The sequence below is a fragment of the Anastrepha obliqua genome, chromosome 3 (genome assembly GCF_027943255.1).
Source record: "Anastrepha obliqua isolate idAnaObli1 chromosome 3, idAnaObli1_1.0, whole genome shotgun sequence".
In the NCBI taxonomy this organism is placed as follows: domain Eukaryota; kingdom Metazoa; phylum Arthropoda; class Insecta; order Diptera; family Tephritidae; genus Anastrepha; species Anastrepha obliqua.
In genome coordinates, this window is record NC_072894.1 from 95093108 (window position 1) to 95114037 (window position 20930).

Genomic DNA, 20930 nt, shown 5'->3' on the forward strand with positions numbered 1-20930 from the left:
TTCACAGAGCAATGAGCGATTTTTAAATCGACCCGCCCTAATGCATATCTATAACTTTGTTTATATAATCACTAATACACAAATGCTTCAAGGGAGGGAACCAAGCCTGTGCCCATTTTGTAATGCTCCAGTCAGTATACTGCGTTTATTAGCCTTTTGCTCTGGACTCGATGGACAAAGGCATTAGCATTTTGCCGATCATGAGCACCACTAAATAATCCTCCTGATTCCAACATTTCCAAAATCTATAAATTTGTGAAGGACTCCGATTTTCTATGACGTATATAAACTTGTAATATTTCAACAGCTCTTGTTGGCGCTGCGTTTCCTTTTGAATGTTTAACAAATTTATTGTTATTTAAGCTTTTAACAATTGAAAAAATAAAAATAAATAAAATTAATTTCGTTTGGTGCCATATAATTTGCCAAATTACAGACTTCCTCTTCAAGAGACTGGCGCTGTATTTACTCTTTCATGTACAGATAACACACCCTATTAGTTGCATTATGTGCCTGTGTTTAGTGTAGCCTATATTTTGTTTTAAATTAGTGCATTAGGCTATTAATTTTCATCCATTTCAGCTATTACAAATTCAACAACGCGATTACGCAAATGGATAAACTCTTGCAAAACTTTATGTAAATAGAATTTTCATGAGGGCATTAAGCATTTATTCGAGTGCTGTATATTCATTTTAATAAATATTGCATATGTTGCTTTACATGCATGCTGACCAAAATCTCCCGGATATTGCTCGTGCGTGATTGTGATGTACATGGCGTATGAGCTACTTTTAGTTTGGAGAAAGGTGTGATAACATGGCTTGTGTGGGTGTTTTTTCTCATATACCTTGGTTGTAATAGCTGCTTTGTGCTCGTTATGTTTCACCATTTTATTATGAATTTACTTATTGTGCAGTAGTTGCAAATTGTGCAAATTTCTTTCGAAACTCTGAGTTCAGTTAGCGAAGCTTGCGTGCGCTACAATGAGGATGCGATATACAATAGTTTTCAAATTACAGTTTTCTAAATAAACAAATCAAGTTTCCGAATTGAAAGTAGTAAAAACCGGTAAGGAAAATCATTGGCCCATAACTTTTATAATATAATGCCAGCCAGTTAATGGACACCGCTGTGGATGCCTGATTGTTGACTTTTTTCTTGCTCAGTTGGAAACGATCGAATCCACTTATTGCAAGGTAAATGCAATGACTGCACTATTTGAAGTAACGAACCTGTCAATTGATATTATATTTGTGGAGATAAGCGAAATCATTAGTTTACGCCTCGAAAAAATTGCCGAAACTGGACGTCGATTCGAACCATTCGGGACGCCCAAATGCTTGAAATCACTTTGATGCAGAATAGAATATAATAAACTTTCAAATAAAGACAAAACCATGACAAAGGGTGGATGAACTCATTCCACGTTATATGAAGATTGCTTATTGTAGATGAAAAAAAGGGCTTCTTCACTGTGGTGGAGGCTGCTCTTTTATTTTAATAACATAAAATATTCCCCAAATTATTGTCGTTCTGGTAACGTAGAAGCTACTTTTGGGAGTAACGAAGATTGAAATGGCGTTCTCTTGCCACTCTTAACGTATTTGATGCTTGACCCGCTTGTAACATTTGTGCCCTAATCTCCAGGAAATCGTTTACGAATTAAGATGTACTGGATGAGCTTGATAAGTGGTGCATCTCCAAAGGACTTGCTTTCAATGAAATACGTAAAATACCTAGTAATAATTGTGGCCCAGCCCTCGAAAAGCACGTAAGTCATCCAGCCTTTTTTATTTGATTTTCAAATGACAGGCAATTTTTTCTTCTTCAGTCTTTTGAAATACTTTGAACTATCTGAACGATGTGCTAACAGTGGTTTTAGCTTCAGATTCCTTACCATTTTTTATAGACCTTACATATATTCAGATTTTGAAATCAAAGTTCTTTCTTGCATTTCATGCTTTCAATAGAACTCTGTTTTGCCTACATTAAAAACTAGCGCATCTAAGTATCTAACTTTTTCTATAACTTTTTCAAAATATTATTTTCGTGGATTTTCAACGCCGCTTTAATAGTCGGCACTAGCTTTTTCGTTTTGGATTTTTAAATTATGCAATTTGTGGCGTTTATACAACTTTTCAGTTGCTCGGCTTGTTTCGAATTTTTCCTCTTAAGCCGATTCGTCATTATCCTCCATCGTTTAATTTTTCAAAGTACTTAGCTTAGTTTTGAATAGTCATCTGGCTCATTAGTCTCCTTCGCTGATTATTATCTTCAATCCATATAGCTAATAAATTTTCCATTCTTTCCATAACACAGCTTATTTGGCGAGTTGATCTGGAGACACTTGACGGTGTAGCGGACAGCAAATGCATCTCAATGTCTTTTATTCTATCACGTATCGTTTGAGCGGTACACTTTGCCATTCCTATTGCACTACAAATTTGAAAAAATTTTCCACCAGCTTCAGTACTACGTATAATTCTTAATTTCATTTGTAGACTGACAGATTTTTGCTTCTCTTCCTATCATTAGCAACACTAATCTGTACATTGAAGTTATTGACCGTATAATGGAACAGTTGAGGTCGTAAATCGAAAAAGTGTCGTAATTGAAAAAGGCCGTTATACCTAAAGGCCATGTAAAGGGCCGCCGTATATCGAGGTATGGGCAGGCAATTTATTGATCCAATAATGGGGTTTAGAAATTATTAGTGCACGAAATTAGGTGACGTATAAATTACGCAAGCAGTCAACACTGACCTCGAATGCAAATAATCAGCTCTATTCCATCATCATCGAGGTAATTTTTGAATATTTAATGGACTTGTCAGTTGCGCAAAGTAAGTTGATTATGCTTATGAGATTCGACACATACGCACGTACGTAAATAAATGTTTACCAAAGTTGTAGTTGTAATGGTATTCCCATCAGCGGTTGTGGGCAAAGAAATTTTTGCTCAACTTACGGGAATGATTCTTTATACACTATCACACTCACATCTTATTCGATACAGATATGATTTTTTGGTAAAGTGTTCTTTATTTCATAATATTTTGCGAAAATGGAAAAACATGTATGCCTTTATTTTATTCATTTTGTTTTATTTAATTTCTCAACATAAAATACAAAAAATACCTTATTCATAATGTGAAAAAAAACAGGGAATGCACGTCACAGCTTAAATGATTCAGTTAAAAGAGAGGACTTGTTTGTTTGTAATTTTTAAAGTATTTAGTGTTGCATATTCTTTATTACCCATTACAGCTTTAAGGGGGGAGCCCTAAGGTCAATAAAATCAAATTTTTTTTTCGTTTTAAGCGATTCTAATATATTTCAGAATATTCACACAAAGTCACAGAGCCTAATTCTCAATATTTCCGTAGATACAAAGCCAAAGGTAGGCGAGCGTTAGGTAGTTACGCTGTGACCGGACAGCTATAGTACAAATTTTATCTTCTTTTCTCGACTTTTCATTTTTATGATTTCTTTGAATTGGCGTACATGAATGAAAAAAAAACTAATAAACCTTTTGAAATTAATCATAGCTTGTTCCCTTCAGTATTAAATTCTCTTCTATTTGAACTAACAAAATTGATAAAAAAAATTTTCAAGATTTTTATACCAAGTTGAAGTGAATTTTTTTTTTATAGAAAGTCATTTTTTTTCTTTAAAACCTCCAAAAAGTTGAAATTTTGGAATTTCTCTCAGTTTTCTTAGTTCATCTAAAATAAAAAATCATGATAATTAGAAATCCATTTGACTTTTTTGCTTTAGATAATAAATGTGATGCGAACGGACTGACATATACTAATTACACCACTCTCGACAAAAAATGTCCCATATTTATACGCGAGAATGAAATCCAAATAATTAAGATAACCTCACAAGTCGACAACAAAACTGCCCGAGCTATTTACAAATAACGGCATCCACACAACAACTATACATTTACAGAAGTCACCAGTTAACATACATCTAAACAAATAACACTCAACTCACAATCAGAACATCAAAACTCACCCCACTTTAATCACACACTCGCAGTACAGCCAACAAAACCACCAACAAAGCCAACCACACCAACTATCACTTCTCTCACTCAAAGTAACATGGAAAGAAAAATCATGCAATATTCAGATGTAATGAGCGAATCAGAGACAGATGACAGCTTATAATCCACATCTACATCAAAGCAGAAGATAAAAATCCTACCAAAAAACACATCGAAACGACTACAATCACAGATAAAAAAACTTAACAAAAAAAAGTAACCCAACTAACACTACAACTAACCAAAGCGTTAATTACCCTAATATTCCTAAAACAAAAACTATATATACTTATACATACTTATTCCTAATTTACTTACACTTTATATAAATACTTATTAAATCTTTATTTAGTTAATTCAAAACATAAACACGAACACTTATCTATTCTACTGATATATGACACCCTCACTAAAAATCATACAATGGAATATACGAGGATATCAAAACAACTACAACGAACTACAAATATTACTAATATTCGTACAAATCAGACCACACGCAATTACCCTGCAAGAGACACACATCCAAAACTCAATACCAATGCCAACGCCTATTAATTATAATAAAGAGTGGTTAAATTTTAAGGGCCGATGTTGAATGTGAACCACACCTAAATGTCAAGTTTTTTCTGCATTCTATTTGACATTTTTCAATTTTAGACTAATTCAATTTTAACCATGGAAAGATACACAATCGAGCAACGCGTTAAAGTTATTCAGGCTTATTATGAAAACGGGCGTTCAAATCAAAAAGCATATGAGGCACATTTTTATCTCAGTGGATTCGTCAATAAGCAGAATTGCCGCATTTGTCGCAATCAGTTTAGTCCCTCTGCAGCCTCTCTCAGCCTGCCAAGCTCGTTTGTGGGTTGTAGTAACCGTGGCTTTGATGACCGCAGAAGGGAGTGACAAAACGTGCTCTGGGCCAAAAAAGTTATATCTGTATCTCTTTTCAAGAACGACTCTTGGTGGCATGGAGTCAAGGGGCATGAAGAGAATCGTTGGATCGAAGTTCATGCCTTCTTCTCTTTTTTTACAATGGCTTGCAGATGGCCTTCAAGGCCTCTCCTTGGGTGAAAGCAACAGGTGGTGGCAAGCCAATCAGAGCTTATAATGCCGGGCCTGAAGTAGTCGGAAAAGCTCCGGTACAATAGATGGCCACAGTGCGTTGTAGTCTCGATAAGGTCCTCCTGACTCCTACGAGAGAGAGTCTACTCATTCAGACCACTGATGCCTAGGTGATAATAGGTCTTATCATAGCCGTGTAGATCGATAGGACCTTGCTAGGAGAAAGACCTAACGTTTTCCCAAAGGCACCTTTGTACTGCCAGAAGGCTGTCAGTGCTTTGAATGTTTTTGCTTCAACTTGCGATTTCCAAAGAAGTTTACTATCGAGGATTACTCCAAGATATTTGATTTTTTTGGATAAATGGATTGAGACTCCTTTTAGCTTAGACAGAACGAGTCCATCAAGCTTCCCCCTTCTGATTAAGGTGACAATATCAGTTTTGGTGGGGTTTGCCGATAGCTCATTCGCACAGCACCAAGTGTCACTCATATCCAGAGTTTTCTGCACTTTTCTCCAGATGTTCATAAGCAAAGAGCCCGTTATCAAACAGGCAACGTCATCCGCATATGCTTCTGTGTAGACTCCAGGACCATTTAGGGTGAGTAGAGGCTCGATCACCATGCACCAGAGCAATGGAGACAGTACACTGCCTTGGGGGCAACCTCTACTAACCCCGGACGACACCAACATATCCTCCTCCGCCCGCATCGTGACGATTATTTGGGCTAACCTTGAACGAATCCAATTCCCGAGCACCCGGTCTACACCATGTCTACTGGCAAAGCTGCACATACTGTGCCACATTCCATGCCTTCCTTAGGCATGGCGGGATAAATGCCATCTGGTCCGAGAGACTTGTAGCCGCTAAAAGATTCGATGGCAAATCGAGTGGCGGTGACACCGAGAAAGTGTAGCAGCTCTGACAGCAGCCTCTTTCGTTAAGGGCTGTTGCCGGCCAATGCTTATCTGATTTTCTGGAAAGTGAGAGTCCATCAGCAAGCTGAATCTCTCACTTTGCTTCTCCGTGAAGGAGCCATCAGATTTCCTAAGTGACCCCAGCTTTGCGGTTGGATCCCTTTTCAGGATCCTATCCTATTTCTCTGTGTCACTCAGAGATTCAATGCCGCCGCAGAATTCCCTAAAAGAAGCACTTTTCGGCTTACGAATTAGCCTCTTGTAGTTTCTCTGAATATGACGGCATCGCTCCCAGTCCATAGCAAGATTAGTCTTGAAGGGCCGGTTTAGAAGTTTTCTCGACTCACGCCTCAATGATTGGAGCTCTCGGTTCCACCGAATTGGACAGGCTAACTCAAAACATTCAACTAAGGCAGCGCTGAGTTTCTCAACTGCCACCTCAATCCCCTGTTCTTTCTGAAGTCTTGGTGGCGTCACGTCAAAACCCCGCAACGTCCCCCTAAACTTCAGCCAGTCTGTTTTCCTGGGATTTCTGGATGGCAATGGCATTTGTGCCTCCTCGCCACACTGAAACTCAATATACATGTGGTCCGAGCACGAATCTTCGGCAAGGACTCTCCAGTTGCTGATTGGCCACCCAAATTTTCAGTTTGATAAGGTGAGATCAATCACCTCCTGCCTTCTAGCAGTAACAAACGTGGGCTGTCTGCCCTTGTTGTGTATGTTCACTCAAGAGCAAGCGATAAACTCGAGCCAAGAGCCCCGGTCATTGCATTTGCTGCTGCCCCAGATTGTATGCTGGGCATTAGCATCGCAGCAGAGAACAAGGCCCAGACTGCACCGCTCACAGAACCTTACGAGACTGGTAGCCTTCCCAAGAGATGGCCCTTCCAGCGCATCGTAAGGAAAATAAGCAGATGCTCCTCAGCGATTGATTGCGAACGCATCCCGGATTAGTCGTATACTTTGTAGCTCATTCCAATGTAAGTATTTGCCTCTTCAAGTCTAACATTTGGTCGAGCAAAATTGCGTATACGTAACCAAAAATAATTCCACTTTCAACTGGTGTGTGCGAAGTACTGGTATGCCAACACACATATGCACATGCATATACACTTTGTTAAGTAATCCTCTGAGTAGTGGCTTTGCCAGTTTTCTAATCAACTTAGGCAATAAGCTTATGCGCTTTCAAGCATATTGTGTTTTCTTAGGAGTATCTTCTGACTAAATCACTTTGTGTTACTTACGCTTTTAACATTTGTCGAACCTTTGCGCTTTACACTGTTTGTTTGGATAGAATTTTATAAAACTTTATCGCAGTTTTCATTATTTTTTCTTTTCATATAGTAAACATATGCGCTTAAAATTAATGGCGTGTAAATTTTTTCTGGTTTCCCTAAACTTTTTCCACTGACCAACAATGTCATTTTACTAGATACATTTTTCACGCTCCACAAAATTACCACAATAATGAAAATGACTTTGTCCGTTGAATTGCTGGCCATTACAATGAATGGCGGTCAAGTTAGTTTACAGTATATGGCCAAATTCAATGCCCAGTGTTCTTCTTATCTATTGCATTACAGTTTTATGTGGCTGCAGATTTGCGTGCGTTGCGTTGTGTAAACTATTTTTTAGTATAGCCTCATAACGCTGCGAGGACACATGTTTTACATTTCAGGAAACACAAATACACAAATGGGAGTTGAGAACAATGGAGGTAAACATTTGTTTTTTTTTTCTTAAAGTCTCAGAAGTTCCTTTTTTATTGCTTTTTTCGTTACTTCTTTACTCTTTGCATTCATGCAGCATTTTTAAATTCTTTTTTCATCAATGCAAAATACATCCAAAAACATGTTTTTTTCGCTTACGCTTGCTAGCGCGGCAGTCACTTAACATTAGTCGCTACCAAAACGCAAGCGAAAGACATTTAAGAAGCTTTTGTGTTTGCGGCAACACCCAAAATAAACTCGTGTTGATCTTTTTCACATTTTGTTGCTGTCCACTGTCTACTTTCATCCATGCCTCTGACTTCTTATTCTTATAAGATTTGGCTGGGTTTAGTTAAGGATTTATTTTTTTTGTGGAAAATCTTAAATAAACTTGCCGCCACATTCTCAGTTGTTCATCCTATGGCCATAATTGGGTAATAATGTTTTCAACTGCCACTTTAGCGATTGGGCGCGAGCTTTGCACTCAGACGATGGCTACTTGTATGTGTCACTGACAACCAAATGTGAAATTCCTCAGAGATAATAGCTTGACGTTGTACCTTTCCCCGCTTTCCATTCCCTATTTATGTTACGCACTTAAGTATGCTTGTGCGCTTGAATTTTCTTTCAACTGCCTATTTGCCTGTTCTGACAGCTGTCAGCCGGTGTTATTTCTCTGTCTTTATAACTTTTAGATTACGAAATTGATTTCGTTCCATCTGCCATTTTAGCGCCCAACTGTTAGATTTAGTCAAGTTGCTCGCAGCCACAGGAAAATTGTCTTGGGGGTTCATCAACGTGTTCATTATTAATTTGTTTTCATGGAAGCATGATTATAATGTAGTCGTTATTTGTTTTTGTTTATTTGTACGAAACTTAAATTGTACTCAAAGGTAGTAAAGAATACATATAGGCTGACTTTTTCATGTACATACATACAGCTCGCGACAAAATGATAGCACATCAACATTCCGTTTTTACGAGGAGAAATCATCGAAGACCTTTAGCCCATCTGTGTTGGACTTTAGCCTAATCTAAACCTTTAGTCTAACCTAAACCAACTAAGCTTCCTACCCATTCAAGGTGTCATTCCCCCTCCTGGTACTACAGTTAAGTATATCGTTGGGAAGCGGTTAGCACTTACTCATTACATGTAGTCCGTCAAAAGTTGTATGTGCTTTAATCTTCCCTCAGTTTTGCTTATTTCCGGAGAAAACCTCCCAGTTGGGCGTATCCACCCCCTCCCGTCATACTTGCCGCACGTCATCATGATGTCGATTATATTTTTTGGTACTATCGGATCTTCTGATAGGTTAGCTAACTCACGTCTCTTAGCTGCAAAATGTGGGCATACAAAAAACACCTCTACATGGCCTACTGGACTTACATAAATGCGACACACATGACTTAAGGCGATGTAGGTACTTCTGGGGGCAACCACGACCTGCCACGAATTATGTTAACTTGAAGTTTAGCCCCCCATGGCTTCGATTTTACCATCTTTCGATTTCTGGGTCTAGCGTACAGGTCCACACTTTGTTTGTCAAGTTTTCCCAGTGCTCCTGCCATTTTAGTAAGGACGTAGTCTTCTATTTTTGTATAATCGCTGATATGTTACAATAGTGTGACACTGCTTTTTTTGCACGTACACTCTCGCTAGTTCTTCCGCCAATATATTGATGGGCGTCATGTTCGCGATCACCATTGCAGCTTCGTCCGGAAGTGGTTTTGTTTGCGCTTATCAGTCTGTGCGCAAAGTCTGTACAAGGCTTCGGATGGCCTTCTAAATGCTTCTACCTCTAAGGATTTCGCCCATACTGGAGTTGCATATAGTAGAGTGGATGTAATGATGCTAGTTTGTAGCCTGCGTTGAAGCATTCTAGTGAGCTCAACGTACGTTCTTGATGCTTTGTGAGTTATATTAACAACATTCTGACTTAATGCAGATGTGCATATTTTTCAAGATGGAGAAAATACACAGCATAATAAAGAAGAAATATCATAAAACATTACCAGCTGAAAAAATCCATGTTATTAAAATTGAATAGGTTATAAAACTGCATACCAAATTTTGTTCTAGAAATTCTAGTTAAAAAAGAGTAGTAGGTGCTGTGATGAACGTTTTTAGAATTTTTTTAATTGTTGCATAAAGTTTTAAACCTTGATTATATATTTTTAATAATGAACATTCAACAAAAAAGAGAATAAAAAAGTGGTCAAAACTTGTCAAAAATTGAATGGCCTAAAATTTGCCGCAGACTGTATATTCTTTCAATACTTCTTCTTCTTCTTCTTAATGGGCGCTATAACCGCTTACGCGATTTTGGCCGAGTTTAACAAAGCGCGCCAGTCGTTTCTTTCTCATGCTAACCGGCGCCAGTTGGACACACCAAGTGAAGCCAAGTCCTTCTCCACCTGATCTTTCCAACGCAGTGGAGGCCGCCCTCTTCCTCTACTACCACCAGCTGGTACCGCATCGAATACTTTCAAAGCCGGAGCGTTTGTATCCATTCGGACGACATGACCCAGCCAACGTAGCCGCTGGATCTTTATTCGCTGCGCTATGTCTATGTTGTCGTAAAGCTCATACAGCTCATCGTTCCATCGTCTGCGATATTCGCTGTTGCCAACGTGCAAAGGTCCAAAAATCTTACGCAGAATCCTTCTCTCGAACACTCCAAGCGTCGCTTAATCGGATGTTGTCATCGTCCAAGCTTCTGCGCCAATCTTCAATACTTATATTACTTTTCTTTATTTCGCCAAAATTCGTAGGAAATTAATCTGAGTATCTTCGAACAATTTTGACTACCATAATAATTGCATTTTAAAAGTTTATTCCCCAAATCATACGTTCGAATGTGAGTAAAAAAAAGTATGAGACCAAACGCAGTTGTCAAATAAAGTAAAACGAAACCAATTAAATTTTAAATTAATGTCAATTGATGGAAATGTCAAAGTACGGTTTGGTTAGAGTGTAGCAACGAAAGGAGGAGGGGTGCACACTTTGCCAGGTAAAAGGGCACTTTTCAATGTGGTAACAATAAAGGCACAAAAGATTAAGAGAAAATAGGTAGGGAGAAAGGTTAATGGGGTTTTCTGAATGTTGACGATTAGGAGTTTCTGATGAGAAAAAAATAAAAAATCCGCAAGCAGGTAAAATCCTAAGAGGAGGGTCTTACTTTGACAGTAAAAACACGAAGGATTGTGAGATAGGAGGAAAGGAAAAAGGGTAAATGAGTTTTTCGAGCGATAACGTTTAGGAGTAGCGGATGAGGATAAAATAAACACCCCCATGCAGCTAATATCCCAGACTGATGCTTCCGCAATTCCAGTTAATATATGAGATCGAAGATATCCGAATTCTAGCCTGGCGTAAGTAAATCGGCTTAAAAATATCCAATAAAGAGCTAATATCCAATCCTGATTGTTCTACTGATGCAGTTAAAAGATGAGATTGAAGATATCTGAATTTTAGTCTGCCACAAAATGCACTTTTAGTTACTTGAGTTTCATCCTGTATATTTCCAACGGGCAGTCCTCGGTTTCGTTTGATTGAACTTTGACCTAAAGAACTTTCGACCCTGATTGTCAGCATTCTCTTCAGTGGTGCCTAAGCTAACTCAAGTACCCTTATCCCTATTGTGCAAAGGTATTAAGACAGAGATATTTTGTGACTTTGGTTTGGTGGGTGATTATATTATTGAGCTTAACGGGTATGCAAGTTTTTCGATTTAGTGTAAAAGTGACTTGAGAAGATTTTGTCTCGCTTGGTTAAATGTGTTATTCTTTCACCCAATGAGTTATTTTATGAATCCTTTCTGGAGTTTTTCGGAGGCCGCATGGGGGTGGTAGTCAATTATGAGTACGGCAGTGTCATCCACGAACGTTTCAACTATTTTTGCTTCAGAAGCGGGTAGATCGTAAATATATAGCAAATATAGAATGGGTCCCATAATACTGCCTTGGGGTATACCAACTTTCACATAGTTCAGACTCTTCTTTGCCTTGTTTGACAAAGAAATATCGATTTTCGAGGTAGGCCTTAATAATTATGTAGTAATTTACTGTGCGGCCGCCGTAGCCGAATGGGTTGGTGCGTGACTACCATTCGGAATTCACAGAGAGAACGTCGGTTCGAGTCTCGGTGAGACACCAAAATTAAGAAAAACATTTTTCTAATAGCGGTCGCCCCTCGGCAGGCAATGGCAAACCTCCGAGTGTATTTCTGCCATGAAAAAGTTGCTCATAAAAATATCTGCCGTTCGGAGTCGGCTTGAAACTGTAGGTCCCTCCATTTGTGGAGCAACATCAAGACGCACACCACAAATAGGAGGAGAAGCTCGGCCAAACACCCAAAAAGGGTGTACGCGCCAATTATGTATGTATGTATGTAGTAATTTATTGGAAGAGTGCATTCTATTTTACAGAGTAAGCCATCATGCCAAACGTGTTTACTTAAGTATGTATGTGTTTAAGTATATAAAGGGGTTTTCAATTGGCGCGGGTCGATTTTGGCGCCCTGTGGCAGCCATTTTGTTTTGATGAAACGACGATTGAACAGCACGTTCAAATGATAAAACTTTATTATCAAAATGAGTGTTCATTAACGCAAACGTTGCGCGCATTGCGCCCATTTTTCGGTAGACGTGGTGGCCCTTCCAATTCCTTATGGCCCGTATTGAACCATATGGACCTAGACGACATGTGGTTCCAGCAGGACGGCGCTACGTGCCACACAGCAAACGCCATTTTATTCCATTTCAACATCTACCCGCCCTTATTGAAAAACCCTTTACATATATATAGTATCTATAAAAACATAAAAGCAGCACTAAGAAACTTGAAACTTTATTGCCAAACTTCTGCAAATATTGTGAAGTTTATCTTCAAGCTATTTGACGTTATTTCTTCTTTTTCAATTACTCTCCTGCTGTTGTAGTGATTTCCGATACAGCTTCAAACTTCAATTGCCTTTTTTACTCACTATAAGTTGTCAAACTGTTTATGAGTAAAGTAAAATGCCGCTTATACATCATCGACGGTTGTATCTGTGATATCGGTAGAAGTGGACGTGGGAAGGCTTTAATTTTCTCAACGCGAAATTTATAAATTCTTATTTCTCAGTTTTTTATATTCTTTGAAGTGATGACTTTACGTTTTCCCCATTTGTGGCTGTCCCTTTAAATTACAGTATTATTATAGTTAAGCAAGGGAAATTACTGGGAATAAGCATACCGACATTAGGAATCCTGGCATAACTCTTTTCGACCTATGTTTTAAGTGGGACAACACCTGTATGTACATATATGCAAAGTCTGATATTGTCATCGCACAGTTTGACACTATTAGTGGTCAGAATACTCAGAACATTTAATCATACTAGTGATATTTTTGATGCTTACAGGTAAAGTATCTACTCTGCACAAAAAATGAACTTAAATTGGGATGATTTACATGCGATGATTTGCTATGAATTTTGATATGGGTAAAAAATCGAAGAACTCTCTTCAACTATTGGTGATGATAGTTTAACAATTCAATCGTGGTCGCACTTTGTTACAAGAAAAAATTCGTGAATGCCGTCCAGTTTTTGTTAAAGAAAAAACTATGCTGGACTATGCGTAAACTGATAGGGTAATTTTTCAGCTGGAAATAATATTTTAATATTTGCTCCACTTAGGTATATTCGTATTGCATGAACGATTTGTTCTTAATGATGAGTTGGATTCTCCATAATTTAACAACAAATGCCTCCTGGCGGTTGGTGTAAAGATATGTAGATAAAATCCAATCCTGGTGCACGAAAAAACGTCATGACAGGCGACGAATACTTATGGATCTATGTTTATGCACTTAACCCAACACCGACCAAAGGTTGCGCACTCAATTCAAAACAGTGCAGACTTGTTCGGAAAAAATAAAGAAAATAGTCGCATGATTATCCAAAACCATTTCAAGACCTTCTGCGGCATCATTGTTTCAATCTTCTTTGGTATTTTATTTAAGCCAGCAATGAAGGGATTGAAACTCAACATAAATTCATAGCATAGTAATGTCACATCTGTTTTGCTTTGGTAGACTCATCTATCAGTTTTTTATCCGGGAAATTTTATACGAATTCTACTACGGTCACAACTGGCATACTGTAATCCGAACTGGCATCGTAAGTCTTATTATCTTGTTTTTAGCGTAATGACATTTACCAATGTTGAGGAACAAACGATTACGTACACACCAGCTATATAAGCTATCAAGCTCACCCTGGAGAATGAATGAATCCGCTAGGCATTTAATTTCATAGTAAATATTCATCCGGAAATTCGACTTAGAAAAGCAGGAGAAATTATTACTCAAAGAATATACTTGTAGACTATGACACTACGCTGAGTACAACATACGAATAAGACGATGCATTATCAAGCCAAACGACACGGCATCTTTATCAAACGTGAAGAACGCAATTCACTTGACAAACTCAGAAATAAAGCCTTGAAGTCAAGCTATCAATATTCGCTGAGATAGCCTGTTAAAAGTCTTAAAAAAACTAACGCTGATTGCAGAAATTTGATTTCTTTGTTTGGAAAGGTTTTCAAAGAGTCCTCCGTAAAAGCTGCTAAATTAGATCATGTAGATATACGGGAACGAACATTAGGATTAGCAAATGTGTGATTGGGACATAGCAAATGCTTTATAATGCAAGGTATAATTTACTAAGCATATTATGAAAGTGCACAGAATTCTGGATAATCAATCCGAATCAAACTACATTAGTCTTGTTCACGAGAAAACGGAAATCAGATGGACTTAGCTTCCAGCCCGGAAAGGTGGTACACTCAGTCCTGCTGAAGTTAAATATCTAGGAGTAATTATGGATAAGAAACTGACTTGGAAGGTACATGTTTCGCTGAAGGTTGATTTCACATTAAAGATTTTTCAACAATGTTGTAGAGCCTTTGCTAAAGCCTGGGGTCTGAAACCTGTTGTTGTCCTGTGGATACATATAACTCTTATCAGAGCAATCACCATTTATGTTCCTGTTGTTTGGTGCCGACGGACCATAGTTATGTCCATACGTCAAGAACTATACAGACTGCAGAGAAGTGTATGTTTATGCCTTACGGGTGCCATGAGTACAACCTCCGACGATGCCCTATTTTCTGGATCTTAAGATGCAGCAGAAATCAATAAAAGCTATAAATAAATAAAAAATATGGTTTCTGGCGTAAAGACTTAACTGCGGGACACAGAGAAATCTTAAAGAAGCTATCTGCGCAGTACCACTGTTTTTGACACCTACGGACGATCGTATGCCCATAGTTTCATTTAGAAGCAAATTTGTAGTAAATGGAGTAATCCAGAGTGGATTCAAAGAAATTTGAAATATGTTTTCTTTAACGATGGGTCTAAGAATGAAATAGGTTTTGGAGCCGGATGATACTTAAAGATAGTAATAACTATCATATTACGCTATGGTAGGAATGTCAACTGTTTTCCAAACGGAAATTTTTGCCATTCTGAAAGTAGCAGAATAGATAATTGAGAGGAGATGGAGCGGAAAACAGATTGGAGTCTTTAGTGACAGTCATGCTGCACTGTAGGCCCTGGAGAACGCAAAGAAATCCTAAGAGATTGGTCAAGAATGTAGGAAGGAGCTTAATTATTTTGCAAGACAGAATATGCTTGTACTTATATGGGTTCCAGAACACTGCGGTGTTCTGATGTGAATTTACTCATGAATTGGCCAACCGTGGATCAGCGGTTATTCCAAAGAAACCAGAGCCAATAATCGGAATCAGTTCTACGGGAATAAGAAATCGGATCAGCCTAATGTATGCTATTTACATAAATGGCGATAGTCCAGTCTATAACCTTCTAGAACTGCAAAGTGTTTTGTGACCAGCCCGAACAGAAAACTGTCTGAAACTTGGTAGAAAAGACTTTCGGTTGGTGATCGGTATTATACAGGATCCAACTCATGAAGTAGGCATATGACAACCATTGGAATCATTGAGGACTCGATTTGCCTGTCTTGCTTAGAGGAGTCGGATATCACTGATCATCCTATATTTTTTCTCTGTTACTTCTCTCCTTGATTTTCCACCCTTTCACTTTCCACAGCTTTCAATACTTTTTTAGTCTGAGGGTTTTAAGGAGATACATTTCTCCCGGTGCTTCTTGGTGCGCCTTTTTTAAATATCAATTAGGAGCACTCAACCTATAATTCTCAAAATCATTTTTATTGCCAATTCACAGTCGTTATGGAAAAGTCCGTCAGAAAGTGGCATGTTCAAAATGGGAAGGAAAAAGAGCATGATAAGTTTTAAATAAAATAAATAAAGGCCATGTTCATTGTTGTTAATGGAGAGCTTAAGCTGATTAATGCCACTAGATAATTTACGTCCGTCAAACTTAACTTCCCAGACTTGATAGAAGTATTGAAATTTGGCAAGTGATCTTCGGTCATAAACTTATTATCAAAATTACCCAAAATTAAATTCGAAGTAAAAATTTCAACAAAAAAGTAAACAGCCTTAGAAATGGAGTTGGCGGAAACTCCGATAAGCTGGGCCAATAAAAGTACATTTGAGCGATTTTTCTTTGAATTATGTAGCCCCAAACGAACTTTGGATTAAATTTAATATTTTTTCTGAGGTACGAATAATAATTTCCCTTTAGATTATTTTGTTCGCTCAATTTGACGTGTTAGGTTTCAGTTTACTCTAACTTACAAACTCATACTAATAAACAAAATAACTGAATTTCCGTAAAACGACTTATGTGTACTAGGCTGTTCAATAAGTTTTGAGGTTCGATAAGAGAGGGCTGGCCTCGCCCTCATCTACATTTTTTTGTTATGTTGGTAAATTCATATCGTCTGCCCTATGCTCCTACTAGGACCGACATTAAATTGAAAAGTTACATTAATTTTTTTATTCAATTTATTGTCAAGAAGAAGAAGCACTACTCTTCGTTTGAACGTACATATGAGAAGTTTCATTTGAATCTGTCAATTTATTGTTTGTTTGCAAGCCATTTAGTATCGGAGTGGCAAATTATTTTCAACAATAGAAAAAATTAAGTATGGTGCAATGATTAAATTTCTGAATTTAATCGTGATCGGACAAGCTTGAAGACGATCTACGTCAATTACCAGAAATCGTAGAAAAAATACAGGGTATCGAGTTGGAAAATCGTCGAGTGACTGAAAAAACTTTAGTATAAGCGCTAGGGCAGGGCAAACAATATTTCGACTGAAGTATTGGGTTTCGAAAAGTTGTGTGCCCAATGGGTGTCGCATTCGCTAACAATGGAACATGAACATATTCGAAGGCGACTTTCTCAACCACATTTAGAGCGTTTTCGAAATAATAAGGTGGATTTTGTGCATCGTGATTTGACTTGGGTTTATCATCATGATCCTAAATCAAAAAAGAGGCTAAGGAGTGGTGTGAACATTGTTCTTCGGCTCCTAAACTAGCTCATATCCAGAAATCGGCTAAGAAGGTGTTAGTATCCGTTTTTTGTGATGCGAAAGGATTTTTGTTGTGAATTACTTGCAAACTGGTAAAACAATACATTCTGAATATTATTGTAACCTTTTAGACCAGATGAAGGAAAAAATTTCTCAAAACAGATCAAGTTTACTAAAGAAAAAAATATTTTCAATCGGACAATGCACCGTGTCACAACAACATTTTGACAATGGCTAAAATCCATGAGTTAAAGCTCGAATTATTGGAACTATTCGCCAAATTTTACCTCTATCGACTTCCATCTGTTTCCATACATACAAAAATGTTTACGTGGAAAACCTTTTTCATAACCGCTGTTGAAGCCCTTTAAGAATCTCACTTCTGGGATGGAATTTATAAATTGGAGTCTCGTTGGAACGAGTGTATTGATGTTCAGGGAGACTAACTGAATAATAAAGTGTATTTTAACCATAAAATTGTTTTTTTTTTTATTATTGAACCGCAAAGCTTATTAAACAACCTAGTAGTATATATGTCTTTTGGAACGCACATTTATGTATTATTCAAGTATTATTTTTCCTTATTTTATTGTGTGTGTGAGTGAAATTGGCGCTTACATCCTTGCGGTGGATATTTTGGCCGAGCTTCTCCTCCGATTTGTGGTGTGCGTCTTTGTGTTGTTCTACAACCGCGATGTGGTTCGACTGACCCACAGCTTTGCGCTGCCTTGGCAAGTAGTTTTTTCTGAAAAGCTTTTTTTTATTGCAGAATTACACTCGCAACTTTGGCATTGCCTGCCGAGTAGCGATCCCTTTAGAAAAACCTTTCCCTTAATTGTGCTGTTTCGAACCCGGACCCTTCTGAGTCGTAGTCACGCACGCGTCTATTCGACTACGGTGGCCACATTTATTTCTTTTTTTATTACCATTGGTTTTTCTTAGAATTTTTCGCATCGTGTTTTTTTTTTACTTTGCAATTGAAATTGAATGCTTTGTCAAACTTTCAGCGTCGCAGTTAATGCATTTCCGCCTGTTTTTTTCATTTAACTTTTATTGTTGTGGTCATAACTTTGAAATTTTTTTTCAACTTAGGAAAAATATTCATTGATTCTTTCGTTCTAAGTTCCAACAACAAAAGTGTGGCAGTGGCAACGGTTGTATTTGCTTTGTAATTTGAACGCGTGAAATTGTAAAAGTTTTTCATGGTGCGATTACCTAACTTCGCATTGATGAAAGAAGCAAAAGAAAGTTTGAAATTGGAAATTTGTGCTGATCGTCAATAATTCGAAGTTTTTCACACTTCTTTTGCTTCTTTCTCTCTTTCCTTGACAATTGTTTTTAAATATAATAATTTCTACTATGAAAGTACGATTTTAAATTAAATTACTGAAATTTTAAAAACTCCATAACGGCTTTACTGCAAATAAACCGTATGTACATATGTAATTTTTTCATTTGCCGTGTCGTGAAGTTTATGAATTCAACTATAAGTTCGTGTGGTTGGCAATATTGAGTACAACGGTAGCATCTACAACATTGATAGTAGGAATCAGTCTTGTCAATAGCGAGCAAGAATGAACAGCCGCGCAACAGCCATAGCCTTACAAGAATCCGCGCTCCAATTTTCCGGGCAACCGGTTGTATCTGTAGTATAAAAACATTTCAGATAGCCTTACAACTACATATATCCAACTATCCCTGCAGAGAAAATCGAAACTACTCAGTGAACTCTCTAGCTAATGCATTGGAATTTTATGGAAGAAGTCAAGCACTAGTTCGATAGCGACTGATATTTTAAATGCATTCAAAGAATTTACGTTTTTTGAATATTTTCTATCATAAAAGTCCAAAGCTTTTAGCACTCATCCGTTCTCAACTAATTTGATTTCTCCTTCTTGATTTCTCATATAACACCCGAGCAGTAGATGTATGTTTTGTGACAATAGTTACAGGTGATTTAGTGATTCCGGGACTATTTTAGCTCAATTAGCATTATGTTTCTGCTTATTTTTTACCTCCTTCCACCACTTCATCAGAAACAACAATAAAGGATGGTTTGCTGACTTCAAACGTGGTCGTAGAGACGCCGATGATGCACAACGCAGTTGACGTCTAAATGAGGCTGTAACTCCAGAAAACATCAAAAAATCCACAAAATCGTTTTGCATAATCGTAAAGTAGCGTGAGTTGGCTGAGAATTTAAAGCTATCAAAAGATTGTGCTGGCTTTATATTGCAAGAGCATTTGAATATGAGAAAACTTTGTCCAAAGAGGCCGCGTTTGCTCACTGTTGACCAAAAACAAGAACATGTTGATGATTCTGAGCAGTGCTGGGCCATTTTTAAACGCACTAGCCCGGAATTGTCGCGTGGATATGTGACAGTGGATGAAACATGGATCTGTAACTTCACTCCGAAATCAAAACGATCGTCATCTGAGTGGACAGCAACTGGTAAACCTCGTCCAAAGCGCCCGAAAAAAATATGGGCTCCGTATTTTGGGTTGTGCGTGGTGTAATATTCATCGACTCTCTTGAGCAGTAAAATACCACCAACAGTGAATATACCATCAATAACGCTTTTGGAGCGTTTGAAGCTCTAAATTGCAAAGAAACATTCGCATATGGTAAAGAAAAACAATTTTTTTCATCAAGACAAGGCACCGTATTACAAGTCAATCAAAACAATAGCAAAATTACTTGAGTTGAACTTCAAATTGCTCCCAGTTCCTCCTTGTTTCGCTAGATTTGAATCCCAGCAACAACTGAACAAAAAAAAAAAACAAAAAAATATGCTCGGAACTTTTGAGTCCATGTGTTACTTATAGTAAATACTGTAATTGATTTACTATTCCGAAGAGGAAAACGAAGAGGACGATTTGGAAAGATTTGTACAGCAGATAAGAAGTTACAGTTTCCTCCCACAGTTCGGTTTTTTATGTTCAAATATTGGGTTATTACTTACGCAATGGTTCAAGTTGCTAAACAGAATTCTGCAGATATCTCTAAAGCATCAAGTGGGTGTGCTGCGGAATCATAGAATGTTTCGTATTTAAAAATTCTTCAGCTTAAATTTCAGAGGTTTTGTTTACAATTTTTGCAGTTCACGTTTACCTACTCTGTGAATGCAATAAGAATTTTGATATCTTCTGTAAAACTTTTCCCGTTGCTTTTGGTTGATACCCATGTAGTTTTTTTCAAGATTGCTGCCTTCTGCTTAGTAACTGCCTTCCTTTACAAAGTACAACATGTTTTTGTATGTCTCAAATGATTTCACTTCTTAATATACTTCGACTGCTTAGCAAAGTACGTATTTTCCATGCTTCAATACTAAAGTGATCTTTAAATTGTGAAAATTTCAGAGTGACATTGAAAATTATGGAAATCTAAAGAATGCCATCAATTTGTCAATTTTAAGTGCCACTCGTATATCTTTCAACTAAAGACAAAGTAGCTCAGCACAATTTGGCGACAATGACTACACCACACGTATTTGCCTGCTCAACATTTCAGTAACAGTGAAAAAACTTCGGAATTTCAGATTTATGGCAATAACTGCAGTTGTCCGGCAAGCACAAAAATTGCTGCAGAAATGTCATCAACAGACTTGATGCATTCATCATCTTGGAGTGGCTTGAGTGTGATAAATGAATAAATGAAAGTGTGTGTGAGTCGTTGTTTTTGTTGCTGTTTTTTATATTTGCATAG

At 37.6% G+C, this 20930-nt stretch overlaps 1 protein-coding gene across 1 annotated transcript in view; it reads left to right on the forward strand.

Annotated features, from left to right (window-relative positions):
- Positions 1-7516: 7516 nt before the first annotated feature.
- LOC129242124 (capon-like protein) overlaps positions 7517-20930 on the forward strand; it is a 126807-nt gene continuing 113393 nt past the window's right edge. The window contains exons 1-2 of the mRNA XM_054878682.1: positions 7517-7564; positions 7627-7662. Coding sequence (XP_054734657.1) covers positions 7517-7564; positions 7627-7662 — 84 coding nt within the window. The remainder of the gene's footprint in view (positions 7565-7626; positions 7663-20930) is intronic.